Source organism: Desmodus rotundus, chromosome 2 (genome assembly GCF_022682495.2).
Source record: "Desmodus rotundus isolate HL8 chromosome 2, HLdesRot8A.1, whole genome shotgun sequence".
Taxonomy (NCBI): Eukaryota; Metazoa; Chordata; class Mammalia; order Chiroptera; family Phyllostomidae; genus Desmodus; species Desmodus rotundus.
In genome coordinates this window covers 8,258,967-8,282,676 of record NC_071388.1, presented here as the reverse complement: position 1 = coordinate 8,282,676, position 23,710 = coordinate 8,258,967, and the positions used below count along the sequence as shown (strand labels likewise).

Sequence of the window (23,710 nt, the reverse complement as noted above, 5' to 3'; positions counted from 1 at the left end):
TGGGTTTCCTGGTGCTGGCGTGCGCACGGATCGCTGAAACTCTGTACAGGCGCTTTGTTTCCCGTTTGTTTTCCCGAACAACGTGCCTGGGCCCGAACTGGCATAGAAAGAAAAGCTTGCCCTGACCTGGGAGCCATGCGTCCCGTGAAATCGCTACAGCTGGGCAGAAACGCTCCGGAGACAAGCAGGGCACACCGAGGACCCGCGTGCCCGGCGGCCCCTGAGTGTGGAGCACACCATCTGGTCCAGGGGTCACGGCCAGGATGCTCGTGTGCAGAGATGTTGGGATGCTTCAGTCATGACGCGTTTCCCACGGGATTGCTCATTGGGTTCACAATATTCAGAGATGTGTATGAGCACCGCTTATTCCAGAGAGGAATGAAGGGCCTCGAAGGTGGAAACGCTCCTGAAGACAGCTCTTCAGAGGACCCGAAATGCGGGCCGACCCGGGCTTCTTCAGGGTGTGAGGAAGAAGCCCTGATCTTACCCCGGTTGTGTGTGGGGGTGAGGCGGGAGCACAGAAAACTGGGATAAAAATAAAAGGCGCAGATCCTGGATCCATGATGTGGGAATCGTGCCGGCATTTAGCTGACAGCCAGGGTGTGGCTTTTGTGAGTGTCTGCACATGAACAAGAGCCCCTTCCCCTCTGTCACCGTAAAGCTCCCCAGGTGTAGAGGGCGCCCAGCAGGCTACCTGACGTAGGAGATGTAGGACATCCACTGCAGGTAGGCTGGGATGGTGTCGAAGCTGACGAAAAACCCGGAGAAGAGGAGGACAGGGATGGCTGTCACGGGGCCCACGAAGGTTGCCACCTGGGGGGACACAAGGGGAGCTGACAGTCCTGCCCAGCTTCCTCTGCAGGTGGCTCCTGGAGGCCCTGCTCCTGGACAGTCACGTGCATCGCTGGGGGAGGACCGGTTTTCAGGACAGGTCATCCACGGGCCAGGATGGCACTGAGAAGCGTCCGGTTTGGGGAGTGAGCGGTTTGCTCTCGGGTGTTCGTGATTCACCTGAGTTCTGGTTTGCTTTTACGGAAAGGCCTGGCCTGAGCTCCCTGAAGCCACAGAGGCACAGAAATGGCAAATGCACATGGGTTTGACAGGTTGTGGGTGGGTGGTACCGGGAGTCTAGGAGGGGGCATGCAGAGGGACTTGGATGGGGTGGGAATGTGGGGGTGCAGGGGGGTTTAAGGGATGGGCAACTGGATCCTCCAAAGCAACTTAGGCATTGAGAGCTTGGCCTCTGAGCCAGCTGTGGGGCCCTGACCCGACCCCATGCCTCTCTGGGCCTCAGTATCCCCACCTGTCAGAGGGGGACTGCACAGCACCTACTTCAGGGGTGTGCTTGGGACTAAATGGGCTATTGGGTGGGAAGCACTGAGAACAGCACCTGGCACACATGAGACGCCACATAAGGGCCTCTGTGGCTGTCACTATGCCAATCCTGAGTAGCCGGGACAAGGTGAGTCCTGACCCAGGGAAGCTGATCTAGGAAGTGAGGGCAGAATGAGGAGGAGGGTGTGGTGCTGAGCCCCGCCAGGGCGGCAGGGAGGCGTTTCCTTGGTTGGTACCTGCAGGGACGTGGAGGCAGCTCCGATCAGGAGGCCCAGGGACTGCGCCACCAGCGAGGTCATGGTGCCCAGGGCAGCGAACAGGACGAACCGCACTGCATCGCACGGTTGAGACGTCATCCAGTACACGATGCTGCAGTAGGCCACCGGGAACATGATCTGGGGACACAGGGTTCGTCACCCTCTTGCAGAAACGGGGCCTTCCACCCCGGTTTACAGGGTGTGGCGAAGAACTCTTGCCTCTCTTCCGATACATGCCCTTTGCATACGTACCTGGAAGGGGACGTCGGCCATGGTCTTGGCCAGGTAGTAGGCCTTCAGGCTGTACCAGTAATTCAGGTGTTCCCGAAGAAACACTCCCATCTCCAGGGGAACTAGGAGGCAGGAAAATGGAAAAGGGTCAAGCAGATATACCTGGTGTGCCAGATATTGACACAGGTGAGCTGGCCTGGGCCTTTCAACACTGCGGTCCTTGGGGTTTGGATGGAAATGGTAAGGACTGATTCACTAGCCTGGGAAAATTGCTGACCACTCTTGTAACCTGTAGAATCATTGAATGGGAAATATCTATGCGAATATTGAATATTATTTTAGTGATTAACGTAAGCATTTCTTACTCAACTGATTCTCACTGAGTAACTAACAATGTGGTTCCTTCCTATGGGCAGACTTCGCAAGCTGGTCTGGGAAATTGCAGGCGGTTTGGGGAGGAGGTGCCGTGGGGAGGAAGTTACGCTGGAGTTCAGCTGGAGCAGTGGGTTTCTACACTGTCAGCCCACGGGGGCCGAGGCAGCTTGCTCTGCAAACAATCTAGACTTGCACGGACATCCGTCTGGAATAGCCTTCCCCACTCACCAACCTGGCTGTACTGGGCCTGTCTTAATAACCGAATGAGGTTAGAACACCTTCTAGAAATCTCTCTCTCATTAGCCTTCCACCATGTGTAAAAGTCTTCCATTAGTGATTCATTCTTTTGGCTTAAATTATGGTGTGTATTTTCTTGTCTAACAAAAAAATACAACTGTACATCTGTCTACAAGGAAAATGGTATTTTAAAAAACAAGACACTGTGTGTTCAGAAAACTCATCTCTCAGCTGAGCCCTGACCTTGGCCCCCGATTCGTGGGCTAGAATGACGGATGACGGAGGAGAGGTGGGTGGGTAGCCAGGGAGACACTCACACGTGAGCACGGTGGGCATGAGGGCCGCGAACATGAGGAAGAGCATGGAGAAGAAGAGGAAGCCAGAGTTACTCAGGACCTTCTTGGCTTCGTTCCCGATCCCCAAGTAGAGCAGGCCGATGAGGAGGCCGATGCCAATGTGAGAGCTGATCCGCAGGTGTGTCAAGACCTGGGGGCGGATGTGGCTGTTAATCTCGCACCAGGAAGTCAGGGGGCTGGGCAGTGACGGACAACGGGGCCAACACCTCCGGATGCATCAACCATCACAGACCGCGTGCCTCGCCCTGCCTCTTCTCCTCCAGCAAAACAAGCCCCCTCCCTAAGCCAGCTCTCAGCTCTCCCACACACACAACCCGGGAGCAGTTTTTCGTTGTTAAAGCCGAACTGTTCAGAAGGAGAGGACAAGTGACGAGGGTGGAGGAAGGGACAACGGGTGGACACATCGGAGGCCCAACCTTGAAGAGCTCCATTTTCCACACTAGGTTCCAGAGGCCCACTGAGTGCTCAGCCCCTCGCGGGTGGGCTGTCAGACTACCCACGTTAAAGGCGGCCATCACTGTGGCTCTCCACTGCCACCCCCTCCTTCCTGACAAGCCTCCCTTCGGCCCCAGAGCCCCGTGCCTGGCTGTGCTTCCCTGAGGATGGGAAACGCTCCCTCGCGCCACGCTTGGCTGATGACCGGCTTTGGCCAGAGGGAGGTGAGCATAAGCGACAAGTTGCCACCAGAAGTTTTACATTTGGTTTCTCTCTTGTACTTGCCCTGTGCCACCTTCTAGAAAGGAGCTGTGCCTCCCGTTTGAGCCCCAGGACGAGAAGATGGAGCAGGGTCACAACATTCAGCATATTTACTGCCGTAGCTGCCGGCATCTGGGGGCATTTGTCACAGCAGCAGCACAGAGTGGAAGCTGACCGATGCAAATGGAGGGACGACAGTCTGAAAGGTCCAGCAGGACAGACACCCCTGAATGTGACGGGCAGCTTCCTTTGCCTCGGAGGTGGCTGCAAACGTGCTTACCGAATCCCTCATGATACTCAGGAACGTCCTTTTGAAGAGGATGCAGAACTGCGTGAGGCAGCTGGCGGAGAAGCTGTGACAGCCTTCCATGGAAGCGGAGTCCTGCGGACACACCGAGCAGGGAGAGGAGGTGAGACCCCAACCCCGGGACGCCCCTCCTCGCAGCTCAGAAACAGCACCGTGCGGCAGGGGCACACACAGGGAGTGCTCCCCCAGGCCGGGGGTGGGATTACCTTTCTCAGCCCCTTCAATGTTTTGCCTGCTTTACCTCTTCAGAGGGCCGGTGCCAAAGGAAAGGGTTCACCTCGGCGTCCCCGCTGGGCTCTTTCTTGTAGTCCGAGTCGCACACGCCCTCGCGGACGGCTCTCACCAGGCGCCCGTTCTGGTCGCCGTACTCTCCAGACGCCACCTCCATGACTGCAGGGGACACAGGTGCACGGGGTCAGCCAGGCCCCAGGCCAGCGCCCGAGATGGCCGACACGAACTGTGGGCCTCGTGCATCTTTGCAACGACAGGGCCAATAATCGGGCAGAATATTTTTAACGGACTGTACTTGAGCTGCGTGAGGACGATGACAAGGTAAAATTATTAGCAACCGCTGTTATTCCGCCTCTAAACCCCCAGCAAGGCCACCTCTCACGTCAGGAGCCTGGAGATGAAAATCATGAGCTCGATCCCTATTAACTCAGGCATCCATCCAGTGTTCACTGAACGCCTGCCTGCAGTGGGCACCCACGTCTCGGAGCGGAAGCTGGAAGTCGAGCTGCATTTTGCACGTAGAGTCAGGTGTGAGTGACGAAACCGGTGGCAGTTCAGTGGGACCACGGAAAAGGGGGTGCTCAGGGCCCTGAGGTGTGCTTGGCACCCTGGGGGCACTGAAACATGTTACGTTCCCAGATATTTTATCTGGAGCAAAAACCACCTCTTGTTCTCTGCTCTTAAAAGTTCTACCACAGGATGGCACTTGAGCTGTCTGTGAAATAGTAATTCCTGACTGGGGGCCTCAGGTAAAAGAGGAAACCCACCCAGAGTGGGCAAACAAACACCCTTTCTTTTCCTTCCTGGTCAAGGCTCTACTTACCAAAATCGGCTGGGTTGTGGTAGGTGGGGCAGTTCAGACCTAAATCCCTCAAATATGGTACAAGATTGGAGACTTTTCCCCGGTACACGCACTGTCCTTGACTAAGGACATAAAGCTGGAAAAAGCAAGGAGAGGTAAACATCAGCCATGCTTGATGCCTCCATAAAGCTGGTGCTTTCAGCCCCCCACACATCCATCCACCCATCCATCCACCACCTACCCAACCACACTTCCATTCCTCCACCCACCCACCCACCTACCGGCCATCCAACCATCCATCCACTCACCCACCCACCCGCCTATCTATCCACCATCCACCCACCCATCTTCCCACACACCCACCCACCTATCGATCCACCCACCCTTTTACTCCTCTATCCATCCATCCACTCCTGTCTTCCTTCCTTGCTTCCTCCCTCCCTCCTCCCCAAGACTCTGTTAAAGTTCACAGGGAAATCCGTGATAAGTCAGATAAAACTGAGAATATCATGAGGCCCTGAATTATTTTGTTACATTGATTTTATTTACACTAACTAACCACCTACTTAGGAAAGATTTTGGAGCCATACATATTTCAACCCTTGGGACTTTTTTTTTTGCTCATAATAATATCAAAACCCAAGAGTTATAAAACATGATATTATACAAATAAAGTAACCTGTCACTTGATTCCATAAAACAGGAATTTCCCCACTGTAACAGGGAAGGTAATGAAGCCCCAGAAGTATCAGCGACTCACCCAAGGCCCTGTGGCCACACACCAGCCCCAGGGAGAGGACACTGGCCCACTCTCCCCAACCCCTTCCCCAGCTGCTTATGGCTCCAGTGTCCTATGAAACACAGCACTGAAGGCCACCCAGCAACGAATTCGACCCCTCGAACAAAGGGGAAGCTGAGCGAAGGGGCAGGGCCTGCGTACCTGGTCGAACAGCTCGAAGAGTTTGGCGCTGGGCTGGTGGATGGTGCAGATGATGGACCGCCCCCCTTGAGCCAGCCCTTTCATCAGGGAGACCACCTGGAAGCAGGAGGCGCTGTCCAGGCCGCTGCAAGTCAAGGGCACCATGAGATGCTTGTGGGACCCCCAAACCACGCCCACATTCAAAGAGCACTGGGTGGTCCGTGTGCCACCTTGAGCCACGGTGTCTCCTCGTCTCAGACAGGCAGAGCGGGCAAGTCTGGCCTCTGCTCTGTGCCCCCAAAATAGAGGGAGGAAAAGATGGGGCTCTAGGGCTCACGCCTCCCTCATCTGAAGCTACAGTAGGGGCCCCCGAACATCTGCAGGCGGAGAGGTCAGGGGCTCTTCCCTCCACTGCTCCTGAATAATACCTGGTTGGCTCGTCGAAGAACATGACGGGAGGGTTGTTCACCAGCTCCAGCGCGATGGCCAGGCGCTTGCGCTGCCCGCCCGAGAGGCTTCCGGTCCGCGTGTTGGCACAAGACAGCAAGCCCAGAGCCGTCAGGATCTCCTTGACCTGGGGGGGCGGCAGAGTCACAGTGGCCATCAGGGACCTGCCACCACGTCACCACCTGCGGCGTCCCCATGGAAACCTGCTGCCTCCACTTCACTCCCAGACACACACGGACCGACGCCAATGACTCCAGTCCCAGCCCAGTCTGCCCGCTTCCAAGTCCTAATCTGGGTCCTGGAGGCCAAGAAGCAGTGGGGACACCAGGCCCCCTGCCTGGGTGGAGTCCTTGTCCTGCTTCCTGCTGTGACCTTCACTTGCAAGCCTCACCCAGGGCCCAGGTGTGTAGAATGGGTAGACTGATGGACACACAGATGGACAGATGATCGGGTTTCTGACCAGCACAGAGGAAGGGCCACCAGGACAGTGACATGAGAGAATGAATGAAAGCACGTGGCCCGAGTGAGTGTTTAATCGGCGGCAGCTGTCGATGATGCTATCACCAGGAGGCCGCTCCCGCAGACACGTGCACACACTCGGGCAGGCAGGGCAGGGCAGGCCTCTCAGAAAGCAGATGGAGCCCCCGGGCACATGCCAATAGGAGAACGAGGCCTCTGAAGGGGCAGCTTGACAAGGGCCCTGCCTGAGGCAGCCAGTATCTCCCTCCCTCCATGGCCCCGAGGCTCTCTGGGACGCAGGCTGGCCACTGGGATACAGACACCCACTGCACGCTGAGCCCGCCCCGTGGGATGGGATCACTGGTCCAGTGCTGGCTCTGGGAACAGAAGGGTCAGCAGTCTTCATGGCTGGCGGGGGCGCAGGTTCAGCTGCAGTGTTTGGGGCGCAGCCCAGCGTCTTCTCAGGGGGCAGCTGTCAGCCTCCCTGTCTCCACAGAGCCTCACCTCCCGGGGTCCCCCCAGAGCTCTCCTGGCCATCACCACAGATGCTGGTGGCCCCTGGGTCCGTCTGGGTGGACCTAGTCCAGCAGCTTCTCTGGGGAGATGAGGTCATCCAAAAGGAGAAAGAACTCGTGAGGAAGAAAATTTCTGTTCCAGTGCTTGGATTACTTAAGCGCAGTCGGTACAAAACTCAGCTTTGATGACAGAAGGACCCGGGATACTGCTGCTCTGTGGGCTGGGAAACAGCTGGTCAGACAGGCCTGGGTTCGAATCCTGCTCATCCTCTCTCTCGATCCCAAACCCCACTCCACTGCCTCTTCTGGAATGGCATGTCTTTGAGGGACACCAACCCAGAAAAGAGGTCATCGAGGTCACTCAGAAAAGGCTATCAAGGTGGGACAGGGGGGACGGCTCCTCCCAGCACACTTCCCCTCCTGTGCAGACAGAAGTATGGGCCAAAGTTACAGGATGAAGAGTCATGCTGGCCGTGACAGGGCACATGCCCTTTGCCTGTGCATGGTTTCCTCCGAGGCGGCGCCCCTTGCAGCCAGGCGTCTTCCTGGAGGGACACTGCAGGTCGGCCTGGTTTCCAAACGAGTCAGAGAGAACAATATCTGGCCCTGGGAACTTTGCTCCTGAGGAAGCCCCCTCCTTGGGGGCTCTCGGGAGCTGAGGCTGCTTTTCTGGGAAACGAGGAAAGCTCGACAACACATTCCACTCCAGCCAGAACATTCCAGTCTATTGTGTTTCCACGCAGGGAATTGGAGGGAAATGAGCCAGGGCATGTGATGGGCTTCTCATCCTCAAAATAATCACACAATCCTGTTGATGGATTCCTGTCGGAGATGGGACCTGACCCTGCAGGGCTGAGGACTGGGAGGATGGGTTGGTGAGGAGTGTGGGCAGAACCCGAGAACGCCTGTTTGCCCCGCAGGGGCGGCTCACTGCCTTGTTCTGTCGGCATCACGAACCTGAAGAGAGGGGCGAGGCTCTCACTCCCTGGGGGTGATGCAGCACCCAGTCCAGCAGAGAACAGCATGGGGCTCCCTTCTGGTGTGTCTCAGGGCACAAAGGACATGCACCCGGCAGGCCCTCCCGGAGGACATCTCCTTTCCCTCCCAAGAAAGCTGTCTCGCACCTGCCCCTCCTGTTGGGGCAGGCAGCCTAGGTGCCGGTGCCTTTCCCCGGGCCTCCAGGGCTCTGGGATTCCATCTGCGAGGAGGGAACGGAAGGCCAGGTGCCACCTGCCTTCGGGGCAGTGGAGGCTGAATCTGATGATGCTGGCCAGCTACCTGGACGGGGCTGGAACCTGCCTCTGAAGGTCCTGACAGAGCAGACCAGCTGCTGCAGGAGGCTGTGCTCCTCAATATAGAAAGTCAGCTGAGCAGCATGCCCTTGTCCTCCCGGCCCATCAGCAAAGGCTGCCTTCCTCAGAGCGCCTGTCCCACACAGAAAGGGTGGGCCATGCAGGTCATGCATTGGGGAGTCCTCCGTGGCCTACTTAGTAATGGGTCACGCTTGCTCGGGGCTGCTCGGGCACCTTAACGGCATCATCGAATTCAGGATCATGCTGTCCCAGAGGCGGGTGGTGCCTGGCCTTCCATTCCCTCTTTATAGAGACGGAAGTCCAGAGCGGCCGGAGCAGGGGCCCAAGGTTATCCAGTGGGTCCCAGGAGGCCAGGCCTGAGGGGACAGCCCTTTGCTGTGCTGTGTCACAACTGAGCTGTTTGCACTGAATCAAGTCTCCTTCTTCCCTGCACCCCAGACGGGGGGCTCCTGTGGGCGCCACATCAACGCCAGCAACCTTCATGGACGGGAGGCACAAGCAAGTGTGATTCCCATGTTTTCTGCGTCTCTGCTTTGGGTCCGTTAAATCCACTTATCCCTTTCAATTTCAGAATAGAAGAGTTCCACGTGATACGTCTTCGTCTTTGGCAGGACAAGTTTTACTGGTTGCAGAAATGGGGCCTTTCCACGTATATTGTGCAGTTAACCCTCCCTACCCCTGATGCAAGGGCTGAGCCCTAAGAGTTCTGAATGGCGCAGTGGGGTGAAGAGCAGAGGACAGGGAGGGTGAGGCAGAACCCTAAAGATGCCAGCCTTTCTTTTCACACCAAGGTGGTTTACACTGAGGCAACAGTAACCATTACAGGAGAGGTAACGAATGTAAATAGAATTGCTACTACTATTTCCTCCTCCTGTGTCTGTGCCCTATCACCACCCCGGCTCCGTCAGCAGATAGAGAGCCATGCTGCTGCACTGGGGCTCACCCCCCAAGACCCTACTCTTCCCGCTGCTGGGCTGCGGCCCTACAAGGACCTCAGAAGACGGGATGATAGTTCGTAAGCGGAATTTCACCAAATTCTGTTCTTATACCGAAAACCCCACTGGCGCCCACAGTGGGAGTGGAGGAGGGCTGAGTTCCCCTTCGGTGTGTGTAAATACTCATTGGTCTCCCAAATGGGGCTTTCTGAGGCTCCCCCAGGTCCACTTGCCTACCGCCCTCGCTGCTCCCTGGGGCTCTGGGAAATGAGAAGGGCCATGAACGGGAGTAGAAGAAGGCCTTATTCAGCCTGCAAACGTGTTCATTTTGTTTTTAAAAGGCTGATTAATAACACGTGAGAATCAAATTTCTTCTTGCAAGCGTGGGTGGGTGGAGGCTGGCTATTTTTAACTGAATGACTAGGCACCCTCGCAGTTAGTATTTTATAACAAACAACTGTGTACGAGGCATATTAAACACGAAAAGGGACGGCACTCGGGCTGACCTTGAGGCCGGACCGAAGCTCTCAGGCTGCTGTCCTGCTGTGTCCTGGCTGCCTGCGTGGAGGCCCCAGGACATGAGAGTCAAGGCCGTGGCTCCTACAGCGGAGGGGCCCCTCCTGGCTGCCAGGCTAGAGCACAGCACACTGTGATGTCCCCATCCCCGCCACAGGAGGCAAGGTGACAAACCAACAAAACCAGCATGGAAAAGGTCCCTGCCCAGGTGTTTGACCAATGGCGCTCATGCAGCTTCTGGACCACCTGTGGCCCCAATGCACACACTTACCATTTCCCGTCTGCCTTCGTCTTTCTCCTGGAGCTTCAGATGTGCGGACACCTGCAGGGAAGAGGGACACCGTGTGTAGTCAGGACAGGTGGCCCTTGGTGAGCAAACCTCACAAGACACACCACAGGCCAAGAGCCCCAGGGGCTGGAGGAAAACCCTTGGAGGGGGTCTTGGCCTCCTACCTCCCGTGGCTCAATGAAGGTGGGGTCTAGGAGAGCCGTGCGTGTCTGAGGTGCTTCTCGTTCTCTCGGTGGAATTGCTGCCGTGTGCCTGAGAGAAGCTACATGTGGGCAGCTGAGAGATGAGGAAACCTCGGGCCCCAGGGCTTGAGGACTGGTGGTATATATTTAGGAACTTTACAAGCCACCGGTGAAACCGCTGGTAGCTTAAAACTCCCCATTGCTCATCGCAGCCTGTTGGAGAGTATTTACACCACAGAAACTGGCAAAGTGCTGCGGATCCAGTTGGGTTGTTTTGTTTGAGACCCTGTTTGCCAGCACACCCCTGGGCCCCGACCCTGCTGGGTAGAAGCCTGGGTCATCATCATCACGTCCAGTGTCAGCCTTGGTTCTGCTCTGCTAACTTCCGAGGCTTTGGGGACCAAGGAGCCTCAGTTTCCCCATGGCCACAGTGGCACAGTCAGAACCCGTCTGCTGCGGAGCTGGTGAAGTTGTCATGGGGATCAGTGACAGACTGAGATGCAGGAGAAGCAGCCACTGTCCCAGAGTCAGACAGGGCCAGGCCGAGGTCAGCTCAGTCAGGCCTGCTGCTTGCCCAGTGACACCAAGTGGCACTTCTTGGTTGGCCTGGTGGTTGTGAGGGTCAGAAGCAGCTCATGAAAACGCACAACCCATAGCTGGTAGCCAGTATCATCCTGACTTGTGTGACAAGACCTCATGTTAAAACCTCACTTAATTTGATCTGAAATAAACGGATTTCACAGCAGAGCCTGGTGAGAGGTTGGGGGAGGAGGGAGATGACAACTCCAGTCACCAATCCTGTTTGCGAAAAGAGGCAGTGACTGAGCCAGAAATCAAAGTGTGGTCTCTCTCTGGCCACCTGAGAGAAATGAAGGGGCAAGTTGCGAGTCAACAGGGGTGCATGGAGCTCGTGTCTCCTGAACTTACTATTGTGTTTGCCGGCCCCTCCTAAGTTCCCTGTGCCCTGGTCAGAATGTCTTATCGAGGCCAAATAAACAATCAGGGCCACCCGTGCTTCCTGGGAGGCCAGCCTGGGGGAGAGGTGTCCCCTGACCTCCAGAACACTGAGTACCAGGGACGATGACAGGAACAAGCACACAGGGCTCTCCTTTTTGTGTCCGCACAAAGCAGGTTAGGGCACAGATCACATATCTGCCACCTTACCCAGCTTCCCTTTGCTGAGATCCCCTCGGAACTGCCCTCGGGATGTAAGGCCAGTGGCCGCCACCCTATGATGCTGGTGGCGGGAGGAAGCTTTGCCCAGTCCCAATGACAAGGGTAGGGTGAGACCTTTCTAGGCTGGGAACCAAGGCAAACCCCATCCATTGACCAAGGGTACAAGGCAGACAGGCTGAGGACATGGCATCGCGGGCCAGGAGCAGCCTGGAGCCCTACCTTTTATGATGGACGAGGGCAAAGCAGGAAACCGAGCAACCTTGCCACAAAATGCACCGTGATGAGCAAAGGGCAGCTGAGTGACCTTCCTTTCTCTTCTCAATGGGAGACATTCTAGTGGCTCCCACTGCACAGAGCTGGGTCCGTGTGGTCCCTATTGGTGTGGGCTGGGCCTTTTTAAAAAGTGGCCCCAAGGCAGGGCACTTGGCTGGGTCGGGGTGTGTTCAAAGCGCATAGTGTCCTGGCCGTCCTGGACCCCAGTGTACAGGACACCCTGGGCTAACAGCTGAACCCGGAGGCCGCCCTTCTCCCGTGCTTTTCAGGACCATGCATTTGATGGCTGTCAGCTCTGTACGTGCACGCAGGGCTGGCAGCAAATGCTGGTTCACTCCCCAACCTGGCAGGCAGGCGAGTCAGAGGAGGATGAGGCCCTCATGCCCTAACTTGGCATCAGGCTGACTGGAACTCGGGTCCAAAGCCACAAATGACTTAAGGACAGCTAATGGGAAGGGCAGACCCTCGGCCCGAGGGGGCAGGACTGTGGTCACCTCCCAAGGGGTCACCCACATCAATTGGGTCAGTAGCTTTCTCAGGAATTTGACCTGGATTTTGCCGTCCAGGGTCTGTGATAACCCAGGGTCTAGGGGTTTATTTTCATGAAGCTGTCCAAATAGCGTGGCTGGTGTCAGCACGCCACTGGAGGGAGGGGCCTGGCCGAGACCCCACCCCACGCTGGGCGCTGCCCCTGAGAGCAGAGGAGAGGGCAGGTAGCTCACCATCATGGCTTCCTGCACAGTGAGGTGCGGCAGCAGCATGTCGTCCTGCATGATGTAGCAGGACACCTTCCGGAAGCAGCGCAGGTCCCGGGGCATGCCGTTGATGAGGATGGCCCCCTTCATGCCGGTCTCCCTGCAAGGCCAGGGGGGGACTTGTCAGCCACGCTCCAGCTCCTCCTCCCCGTCCAGGAAGCCCCTCCCAGCACCCTCCCAGGGGGCAGGAAGGACAGAGACCCAAGACAGCCCCGGCACTCACAGGAAGGAACCGCAAGGAGCAAATGCCCAGCACGGAGAGGGGAGGGCATGTTTGCGAGAAGTGCCCATAAACAAGCAGAGGTACCCGTGGATGCTCCTACACGTAGCCACAAGGTCACATGTACACTCCTGGCTTTTCGGGGGGTTTCTAAGGTGGGCTTCTGAGCAGTCCTGTGGGTAGCCCAGGCTACACCGGCTGCCCCCCGGCAACAAGACTCTGCAGTTGGGCGTGGGGCTGCTGCATCAGAACCAGTTCCTGAGGGTCCGGCTCTGAGGCTGACAGGGAGCGGACATGGCAGGGTCCCTGGGCTCACGTGGCTCAAAGAGGAGGGCCAGTGCCCTGGGCCCACTCAGCCAAGGACATGGTCCTTCTCCCCTGGGAATGCCGTTCTCTGTGACCATGGTGGACGAGTTGGGGCGCCCCATGTGTGCTTGGAAGCGGAGGGGCACAGCCTGGCCAGCCACATGCACTCACCCCCGATCTCCCAGACCCACACGTATCTCCACTGCCCGAGGCTCTCTCGGGAGCCTCGGCTCAGCCTGGGGAGGTGGCAGGGACCATGGCCGTTCCGTCCCATGGCCGCCCTCCCCAGAGGGCTGAGCGCACAGCGTCCACTTCCACTCTCGTGGTGCAGTGACCAGGCTCTGACTTTTGATGCTTTCAGTGTCACTTTCTTCCCTGGGCTGTTTCCTTCACAGAGTCAAAGCCTCTTAAGGCCTCCTGCCCCTCAGCCCCACCCCCGGGCTTCACTGGAGCCTGCGTGGAACCCGAAGAGATGGGATGATGGAAGTGGCTTCACCATCTGTGTTGTTGTCACCATGCCACACCAGGTGAGGACCTGGCTCTCCTCGGTGGGTGCGCTCACCTGTACCCAGCCAGGATGTTCATGAGCGTGGACTTCCCGGCCCCGGAAGGGCCCATGATGGCCACCAGCTCCCCACTGTTGAATTTCCCAGAAATGCCTTTCAGAAGGGTCTTGTATCCTGCAAAACAGCAGATGACATTCACTCTCCGACCATCCCAGGACTGACCGACTGGTCTCATCCCCGGTGCCACACAGACAAGCTCGTGACACACCCGGCACCCCGGCCAGGGGACCCAGGCCGGGGCGAGATGCGCCTCTAGCGAGTTTCATGGGTTATGTGAACGGCAGTTACCAGTGGGTGTGCAATGCTTCAGACCGTGCGGGGCACTTTCACACACACTATCTGGGGTGTGAGGGCTCCACCATTCTCCTTTCAGAATGAGGACTCGGGTGTCTGGGGCCCAGGGGACGGGTCCTGGTCCCCACCGCCAGCGTGAGCAGATCCTGACCCAGGCCCCCCATGACGGGTAGCTTCATGATTAATTTATTATTTCTTTTGTGAATTTTTATTTATAATTTACACAAATATAAATTATTCATATAGGATTTATTCATAAATCATTACTCTATATTAATTCATTTATAATTAGAAGTTTATCATTTTGCGGCCTCATCAAATTGCTTTGGAATTTCTGCCAAGTCTCCATCCGAGAGCTTCGTAGGAGCACAACTCTCTATACCCGGAGCAGCACCGCACGAGGCTTGGGGATTTTTTGAATACTGTTCACATGTGCGATAAAGAGTAAAACAGAAGAAACGGGATTCGTGCACGAAGACTCCTAATTCAGAAACAGTTCTTGGTTCCTGAGAAACAGTCTCAGAACACACCCTTAAATGACCAGGACCGCGCAAACGCAACATTTTAGCTCCCGCACGAGGTTCGGGGGCCTGCGCTGCCCCACCAGCGCCTACTCTCTCCCCAGTCCGTGGCTTCATGCCCCGAGACCCGAAACCGGCCTGTTTGTTCAAGCCCCAGCCAGGGTCGGGAGAGTTCCTGTGTCTCCCAGACGCCTGAATGCGCAACCTGTCACCAGATGCCGCCTTGGTTTGGATGAGGAGTCCCCAAGGCCTTGTTTAGTCAGGCAGAGAGAAGCAGAAACAAAGGCAGGAAGCTTGTGGCTCTGAGGTCTGGCTCATTGCGGAGGGTGACAGTCACTTGGGGAGGGCTGAGACAGTTGTCCCGGGGGGAGAGGGGCAGAGGACAAAGGGAGGGCGCTGGGCAGAGGAGCTCAGAACTGCCAATGAGCCAGACGCCTGCCGCCGGGATGTTTGTGACCCGAGGTCAGCAAACACCGGCCAGCCGGTGAGAATTAACGGAGGCCTGTGGGGACCCGAAGGACCGCATCAGCCCTTCAGTGGACAGACAGACGGAAGGGCTGCGGGACAGCAGAGACCCCTCCTCTGCAAGGTCGAGCTCCCAGTGCAGCTGGCTTTGAGTCAGGATGGAGCTGTGTTGGCTCAGAGCTCTGGGACCTGGGCCACAGGGGACCCGCCTGACATCACTGAGGGAGCGTTAAATGCCAGGCATGCCAGACATCTGCTCATTAGTGGCCTCTTTTCGGTTCAAGTCCAGAGCAGGGTTACTCCCGAGCAAACTCCCTATAAGCTGTTCCTTCTCAAAGTTCAAGGCTGATCCCCAGCTGGTCCCCCATAAATGAGGAGCTGCCTGAGGAGGCAGATGCCTTACGGAGATGGCCACTGGCCACGTGGAGGCCACGTGCAGTCTGCCCATGGGTCGTGACAACCAGAAAGCAGCCTCACCCCTGGGGTTCTGGGAGGACCTTCCCTCCGGGTGGAGCCCATAGGCACCGCTGTTGCTCTGACGTCACCTGGCGCTGGCCCTTGGGGTTGGGGTCCACATTGGGACACGGATAACAATAGTGGCTGCAGGAAGGTCACAAGCTGTGTTGCCCATAGCCGGGAAGCCAGGAACAGTCACGGGTGTGGCAGCCAGGGGAGCATCTGGCCCTTGCCAGGGAAGAGGCCGACAGAGAGGGCGACAGACCATGGTCTCCTCCCTTACAGCCACCAGCCTGGGATGGAGGGGCCCTTGAGCTTTGGCACTAAACAGATCTGCTGTCGAGTCCAGTGAGCTATGAGGCCTCCCAAGACTGATGACTCATGCCTCAGACGGGACAGCGGTTCCCAGGGTGACACGGAAAGATGGGAGCACATGCGTGTGACATCTGCAGGGCCAGCCAGGAAGGGCCGCCCTGAATCTCAATGACCTGAGGCTCCGTAATGGCGGGAATACAGGAGATGTCCAGCAAGACCTCTCCTCCTAAAGGCAAGCCTGGACATCTGCCAACCGCTGCCACGCTCACCTCGTTTTCCTCCCAGCTCTACTTATTTTTGCCCCTACAGGCCCCAGCACGTCATCTCCATGATGACATGACCAGAACTATCTCCTGAATCACCATGTCCCGCGGGTAGAACGGGACTAGGCATGCAGTGGTCACTTAAAAAAAAGTTATGGAATGAGTGAACAGAAGGTGAACTCTTTGCATAAGTGAATTCAGAGTCACAGCCACTGTCTCAGGCACCACCATTTGGTCACAGCTCCTTTCCAAGCCACGGCCTCCGACAGGCCCCTCTGGGCTTCAGACCAGCGTGTGCTGGGTCAGCAAGAAATTCCCAGGAGCCCCTGCCAGTTCAGCTCTTCAGGCGGCCCCTGAGGTCAGCCCACAGGGTTGAGTACTGCTCTGCAGGGCACCTGGGAGGGGTCTCTGGTATTCCTCTGTGAATGCACAGAAGTCACCAGTAAACCCTTACATAATCACAAGCAAAATGCTCATTATGTATACTTCAGTGTAATTACTTTCTGATGCAAATGTTGAGCATAGAGAGAGAGAAATGCACAAATTGTAAGTGGATGCAAAGTTAGACACTCCCCCAGGCTGAACCTCCTCGGGAGCCAGCCCCCAGGTCAGAAATGGGAGGTAAAGGGCCCTGGGAAGCCCCTCCCATCACGTCAGTGGGTAATGGCTTTTGAATCTTAAGTAGAACCCCAGTGGCACTGATTTTTAGACAGAGGAATATATTTTTCCCAAAGGGGAAAAAAAAAGTTATTTTCTTCGGTTGGCAACGAAGACAACACTCCTGTGCCCATGGAACACTCCTTAGATGGGAAACTGTGCCCCAATAATCCCGGGAGCCTGCTGCTGCCCTATGACCCTTGCCCGGGATGAGCTGACTCTTGTCCAGAGCGTATGTCAAGAAGTCATGGAGAAATGAAATGATGACCACTGACATGTCCTATGTGAAGTAGCAGCGCTTTGAAGGGAAATGGTGCCTGTCAACACCCACAAGGTTTGGGGACACACAGCAGCTTAGGTTGGGTGGGGGCTCAGATTTTCTCACTTGTAGAAATGTGCCCTTGAAGGACAGCCCCGCCGGCTCTGGACGGGCTCGTGTGGGATATGCGATGTGCCAGCTTTGCTCCCATTTTCCCCAAATGCCTTGTAGCAAGGCCAGGTTCTTTTCTGTATTTTGCGGACAAGAAACAAGGGCTCAGAGAGGGTTAACGACCCGCCCAAGGCCACCCAGCAAGCAGCTCAGCAGAGGAGCCAACATCCCGACCACTTCTGCTCAGCTCCAGAGGTGGCCCTTGCACCAGGCCGACTGAGAGCCTCTGCCAGCCTGGGCAGCTCCCTCCCCCACCCGACCTCCTTCCCATCAATCGCTATGGCCAGCTCAACTCAGGAGTATGCCTTTAGTCTACCGTTGCATGAAACATCTAACAGAGGCTTGGAAGGAAGTACACGCCTTTCCTTCCCCCAAAATGAAATCCCCTTGGTCGCCGAAGGCCAAGGCTACCACCTGAGTGCGGGCAGAGCAACTCCCAGTGTGGGTGTGGCAAGGAGAGCCGAACGCTAAGGCCCGAAGGTCCTGCACGCATAGAGCTCTTAACTCATCCAACTGTCCCTCACCCTTCAATCTCCTCTTCTTCCCATGAAACATTCTCAAGTCAAAAAAAAGAAATTCTTGCTGGCGTGTGTCCAGGTGTCTGCCATCCAGGGCAGACTGGAGCCCCGTGCTGTTGAGGAGCTTCTGTCTGATATTAAAGATGTCACCTTCCCTTACAGTGGTGGGACATGCACACCCTCCAACTCGCACGCCGCTCCCCACGGCTCTTTGTTACAAAAACACCCATCTCCTGCCGCCGCCACTGCCCAACGACAGGGACTGGAGCAGACGAGTTTCAGAGCAGCTCTTGGCATACCCGGGCCCCTTGGGAACCGTGAGGCCCGGTTCTGGTGACCTGCAGAAAATAACAAGCAGCTTGTCCCTCTAATTCCAGCAGCGAGTGACTCACTCACTCGGGTTTCACTTAGCGAGCTGCTGTGGGAAGGGGCGGCAGTCTCTAAGGGGACTCGGGGTCCGTCATGGGCTTTTGTTCATGGGCTGCACCTGCCAAAGGCTCTTGTCTCCCTGAGGGGGCTGGGCTGGGGCAGGTGGGCTGGGTGCCCTCTGAGAAGCAGGCTCGTGTTGTGCTTGTCCAAATGTCAATGCCAGGCTGATCGCTGGGGTGAACATGCTGTAAAAGTCATTGTCACAGATCAACAAGTCCCTGAGGGGAGCTCTGCAGGCGGAGACTGCAAAGGGGTCCTGATCCTGGCTTCATTCTCTCACCTGAGAGCTCACCAAGGTGGCGGGACCACACCAAATATGCCTCCTCTAGGCCTCGCGGGGAGTCTCGTCACAGACAAGGGGTCCCCAGTGCCCATAGAGGTCTGGTCTTCAGCAGAGAGTTGGTCAGGGAGCTAGCTGTCCACCTTCACCCCCCCCCACTGCGTTCCCCTCTTTTCCTCTCTGGGGTCCCTGCACCCATCAGCCAGGGGGCTGGAGATGGAGTGTCACATCCTGCCTGTCCGTGTCCTCATTGGGACCCTCCTCTCACAGAGGGGATGTTAAATCACAGAGCAGATACCCCCACAGCCCCGTGCCTTCAAAATGTCACCAGAGGCACCAAACTCCCCCAAATCCTAGTTCAGCGGGAGCCTTTATCCCTCAGAATGAAAATGGGGGAAAAGTTCAAATATTTTCTACTATGAAAATTCCTTAGATAAAGAAGCAAACTCACCAAAAAACAGAAGAAGAGTCGGTTAGAAATTATCTCTCAAAAGTTTACAACAGCTACCATTTCTTACTTTAGTAGTTTCCCTGATGCAGTTTTTAAATCACGGTCAAGTTTACAGTCTTGTGGCTTTATTGTAATTATAATGTTTTGCCTTTAAAAAAATTACCCTACTCTGGTTACATAGGACTTTAGTATTGAGAGCAGAATTAAAGATACCACTTTCCTGTTCAGAATGAAATAAATATGTGCATATAACATAAAATTTAGATATGGGAAAAACAAGATTTGGTCTCAAAATCCGGTTTTTCTTGAACAAAAAAAACCTCTCAACCTGGGCCTTGGTTTCTAATCTATGAAATGAGGAGAATGGACTATATGAACCCTTAAGGTCTCCTAAATAAATGTAATCATCCATGGATGTATATAAACACACAAGTGCAAATTTATACATTTGCCATTGATTCTTGAAATGACCTTTCTGACTTTCTGCAAGGCAAGATGATGAAAAAGAAACTAAAAAGTTCATGGGATTACATTTCATCCCTTTATCTCAAGGAGGAAGCTCTGGCAGACAGGAGCGTCCTCTACGCCCAAGCAGCTCTGTTCACTTCTTTGTCCTGAGCTGAGGTTACTTTAAGGAAATATTCACTCACAGGTAATCTATCAGAATGGCTTTATTGGGTTTGCCAGTATCTCAAGTGAAGAATTGTCTCGATAGCGATAACTCCCTTTAAAAGCTATTTTGTGTCCGTTGGTGACTGTGTTTTCCCCTGAAGAAACTGCCTTACAGGTACATACACAGCCTCTGTAAAAACCCTGCATTTATTCCCTTGAGCTGCTCGGATGGCAAATGCAGTTTCTGCCATCTCACAAACCTAGAAGCTGACAGCAGCAACCGTGGTGTCGCTAATCCACCCTCCTCGCCATCAGCTCGCTCTCTCCACCTGCCCAGAGCTGCCTCGGGTACCCCCCACCCGCCCTGGCCTCTCTGGGATGCCCTGTGGAGTGACAGCCACTGTCCCCGATCTAATTTCAGGATGTCTTGCGCTGCCCTGTCTACTCAAAAGTCAGAGCTCCACACTCAGATGTGCAGGTGCGTTCGAGAAAGGGTGGGGCTCGGGAACAAGTGGGGCAAGCGCTCGAGTGGCCTGGGGCTCCCATAGCGGGGCCCAGCAAACCTCTCGCCCACCCAGCTGGCCTAGCACCAGCCCTGAGCTGCTCTGTCTCCTCTGCCTGTAATGGGACTCCTGTTCTTGCACCCAGCCTCCTGGGCCTCTCCCTGCCACCCTCACACCAGGGAGCCTGGCTTCAGTCTCTGTGTCTGCTCTGCCATCTGCTGTCCTTTTCCTGTTGCCTGGGCCAACGGCAGGATTTTCTGCAAACCACAGCTTACAGAGGAAAGGACCCCACCCTCCAGGGGAGCGCTTTGTCCAGGCAGTTTTGTGAAGCAAGTTGGGGCCCACATATGCCGTTTCCCTCGTCTGCGAAGCCCTTTATGTGGACTGAACGTAAGTGAACAGAAGAGTGTGATACCCCGGTCCCTTATAACTTTCATGACCACAACATCCCCAGCCCCACAGCGTCCTCACAAGCCAATGGAAAGGCCTACGTTGTTATGTAAATCCCATTTTCTCTGGTTCTTTCATGTACAGACTTTCAAAAGCCCTCTGACCCACAAGTTCCCCTCATCCTACACACTCTGGCACAAAGCTTGGGGTCCAGAATTCCCTGGAGAAGCCGGAGGCAGCCCCGGGAACACAGGTCCAGGAAACACGGCTCTCCACTCCGGACACTCGGACCCTAAAACGGGCCTGCACTGCAGAGGCCACCGGGGTACAGAGCTGGGGCAACGATGGGGGGACCCAGGACCTGCCACGCACAGGGTCTTCTTACTTGGAGGTCACTCTTAGCCAATGACTCAGGAAGTGGTGAAGTTCACACTTCTGGTTTCTACTGGCTGTTCTTGGTAAGACTCTGGCCAGGCCAACAACCTTCTGAACCTCAAGTCTAATCAGCTAGCTGGGGGCTTTCTCTGCTTATGGTTATTCTGCATGTGAAAGTGCTTCCCCCAGGATGGAGGTCACTGTTAGCTCTCAGCAGGTGTTTCCCAAGCTTTTTGGAGAGTCGGTTATCTTGTGACAGAAAAACAGGTGCCATGTAAACAGCCCCGCCCCTCAGCACGGAGGCAAGGAGCCTTCATGTGGCTGGTTCATGCTCCAGCCATTGGACCCCTCTGCATTCCAAGCATCATTCTTACAATTCATGAGCTATGACCCCTGTGACTTAGAATCTGCCAGCTGCGAGATAAGGAAGTGGTTGACGTTCTTTACCAAAGACAGTGGGGACCGAAGTTATTTCTTTTATCTTCACCCAAGGACATTTTTTCATTGCTTTTCGAGAGAGACAGAGAGGAAGGGAGGGGGGAGGACAAGAGACAGACAGACAGACACATCGACAGGCTGCCCTGTCTGGGGATTGAACCCTCAACCATTTTTGCTTTTTGGAAGGATGCTCCAACCAACTGAGCCACTCCAGCCAGGGCCAAATTTTGAGGTGATTTAGATACAGTGATTTATTGGCAAAGCTACATCTGTGTCAACTGCCTTATCTAGTTTCTCATCTGCTGGTGCAGAGGATTGTGGCCAGGGCGACCTTATTCTGTCAAGGTCAAGTATAGTACTAAATACTGAGAGAGCGGCCCAGGTGGGCTCCTGTTGGAACCTGGCACGGGAGGGGAGAGGGGTCGCTCAGGGTCCGGGTGGCCCATCCTGAGCATGTGTGAGTCCCACGTCTGCCCCAGCCACGCTCTCTCCGCCCCAGGCTGACCCCAGGCTCCGGCCTCTGCCAATGACTCTGCCACTTCCAGTGACGTTTTCGCCAGAAGAGAGCAATGTTTCTTCTAGCCCGAGACAAGGAGGGTTTGCAGACAAGGAAAGAAAATGACCAGATTAGACCTCTCGGTTTTCGGCCGTGCTGTCTGTCTGGACAGGGCTAGATCCTGCCACTCACACCTGCCCCTCCACACCAGCCCTCTTAGCAGATTTCACAGAGGAGCTGGCCAGTGGGCAAGGTGGCACTAGAGTTCACAATGCTTTATTTGGGGCTTGAACAGGTTTTACAAAGAAGCAGAAAGAAACCTTATCTTCTTTACCCCACACAGGTGATACTGCCACCAGCTAGTACACACACACACACACACACACACACACACACACACACCCCTATCTGAAACACAGTACTCGGGTCAGATTAAGATACAAATACCAGCTGCACTCTCTTAAATAAGAACAGAAACTGCAGAATCCAGGCATTCCTGCCCTGTTATCCCCCATCTGGAAGCCTGCTGTCCCCACAGAGATGTCCCAGGGGACAGCAAGCTTTTCCTCAGGCCCCTGTGCAGGGGAGAGGGCTGACAGGCTCCCCAAGGGCACAGGGGCTCAGAAGCCAGTGCCTGGCCCTGCATCCCACACAAAGCAGCGCAGGCGTCCTCGCCCCGCCACCCCAGCCCCAGAGAAGCTGACTGTGCGCCCTGGAGCTGCTGAGATCCTGAGACCCGGAGCTGGACTTCCCCTCTCCACCCTCCCCAAGGGGCTGGCAAGGCCATTTCCTGCTCCAGCTTTTTTAAAAAAAATTTATGATTGTTATTCTAATACAGTTGTCCCAGTTTTCCCCTTTCCCTCCTCCACCCTGCCCACGCCCTGCTCCCACAGTCAATCCCCACACCGTTGCCCATGTCCGTGGGTCATTCATACATGCTCTTTGACTAGTCCTTTCCCCTTCTTTCCACCCTCATCCCCCTACCCCCTCTCTCTGGTTGCTGTCAGTCTGTTCCGTGTTTCCATGACTGTGGTTCTATTTTGCTCGTTAGTTTATTTTGTTCATTAGATTCCTCTTATAAGTGAGATCATATGGTATTTGTCTTTCACCAACTGGCTTATTTCACTGAGCATAATGCTCTCCAGTTCCAGCTATGCTGTTGCAAAACGCAGGAACTCCTTTCTTTCTGCTGCGTAGCATTCCATTGTGTAAATGTACCACAGTGTTTTGATCCACTCATCTACTGATGGGCACTTAGGAGCACTTGGCTCCAGCTTTTAAAGGGCCAAGTGTGGCTTTCAGGTGGCCATCTGTTCCTCTTTGCTCTAGCTCAGCAGTTCTCAGAGTGGGATCCTCAAGCCAGCAAGGTCAGCATCACGGGGCGCTTCTGGATATGCCAACTCTCACCTGCCCCAGGCCTGCTGAATTAGACCCTTGGGTGGGCCCAGCCCTGTGTTTCACAAGCCCTCAAGGTCATCCTGGTGCTCACCCAGGTTTGAGACCATTGCCTCATGTCACGAAAGCCTCTGGAGGCACGAACTTGAAACCACCACCACAAGGGCCACTGCTCTCTCCATCAGCTTGGAGGGGAACTGGGGGTGTTGGGGGTGGGAAACAACACCAGAGCTAGGGAAGGGGAACCAGCCCCTAAAAGGTCAGTGTTCTTCCCGTGGCTAATTCACCTGACTCATCACTTAGCATTTACCCCATCCTTAGATTTACCATTTGGTTCTGGACATCAGCCCCCTATGCCCTTAACTGCTACAGCACCTCTCATAGCAAGTTTGCTAAAAAGCCAATGTCCCCTGATAGAAACTCAGAATATCAAATACACTAGTAAGAGTGGCACATGCTCTGATAATTTTGCTTAAAATAAAACGCACTAGGATCTACCTTAACACACTGGCTGCACGTTTCTTAGAAACATAGCTCATTGTTCTGTGCTTTCAGTAACAGGCATGTTTGTAAAACGAGTAAGCAAGCAGCACAGGGCATTCTTCATAAAGTGGAGCTCCTTAAGAAACAGTATGAAGTTGTTAATGCCCTCTGGACTTGCAGGCTCCCCGCAGGAGCGGTTTCCGCGCGCAGCGAGCTCACTGATGTCATAATGACGGAAGAA

General features: G+C 55.2%; 1 protein-coding gene across 1 annotated transcript in view; it reads right to left on the bottom strand.

Moving 5' to 3' along the window:
• ABCG1 (ATP binding cassette subfamily G member 1) overlaps nucleotides 1-23,710 on the bottom strand; it is a 51,405-nt gene that overhangs the window by 8,132 nt on the left and 19,563 nt on the right. Inside the window, exons 3-14 of the mRNA XM_024561897.3 lie at nucleotides 13,695-13,812; nucleotides 12,574-12,706; nucleotides 10,203-10,253; nucleotides 6,175-6,320; nucleotides 5,768-5,891; nucleotides 4,849-4,963; nucleotides 4,036-4,184; nucleotides 3,768-3,869; nucleotides 2,753-2,921; nucleotides 1,845-1,945; nucleotides 1,572-1,730; nucleotides 695-813 (exon numbers count right to left, since the gene is read on the bottom strand). Of these exons, the coding sequence (XP_024417665.2) occupies nucleotides 695-813; nucleotides 1,572-1,730; nucleotides 1,845-1,945; nucleotides 2,753-2,921; nucleotides 3,768-3,869; nucleotides 4,036-4,184; nucleotides 4,849-4,963; nucleotides 5,768-5,891; nucleotides 6,175-6,320; nucleotides 10,203-10,253; nucleotides 12,574-12,706; nucleotides 13,695-13,812 (1,486 nt within the window). The remainder of the gene's footprint in view (nucleotides 1-694; nucleotides 814-1,571; nucleotides 1,731-1,844; nucleotides 1,946-2,752; nucleotides 2,922-3,767; nucleotides 3,870-4,035; nucleotides 4,185-4,848; nucleotides 4,964-5,767; nucleotides 5,892-6,174; nucleotides 6,321-10,202; nucleotides 10,254-12,573; nucleotides 12,707-13,694; nucleotides 13,813-23,710) is intronic.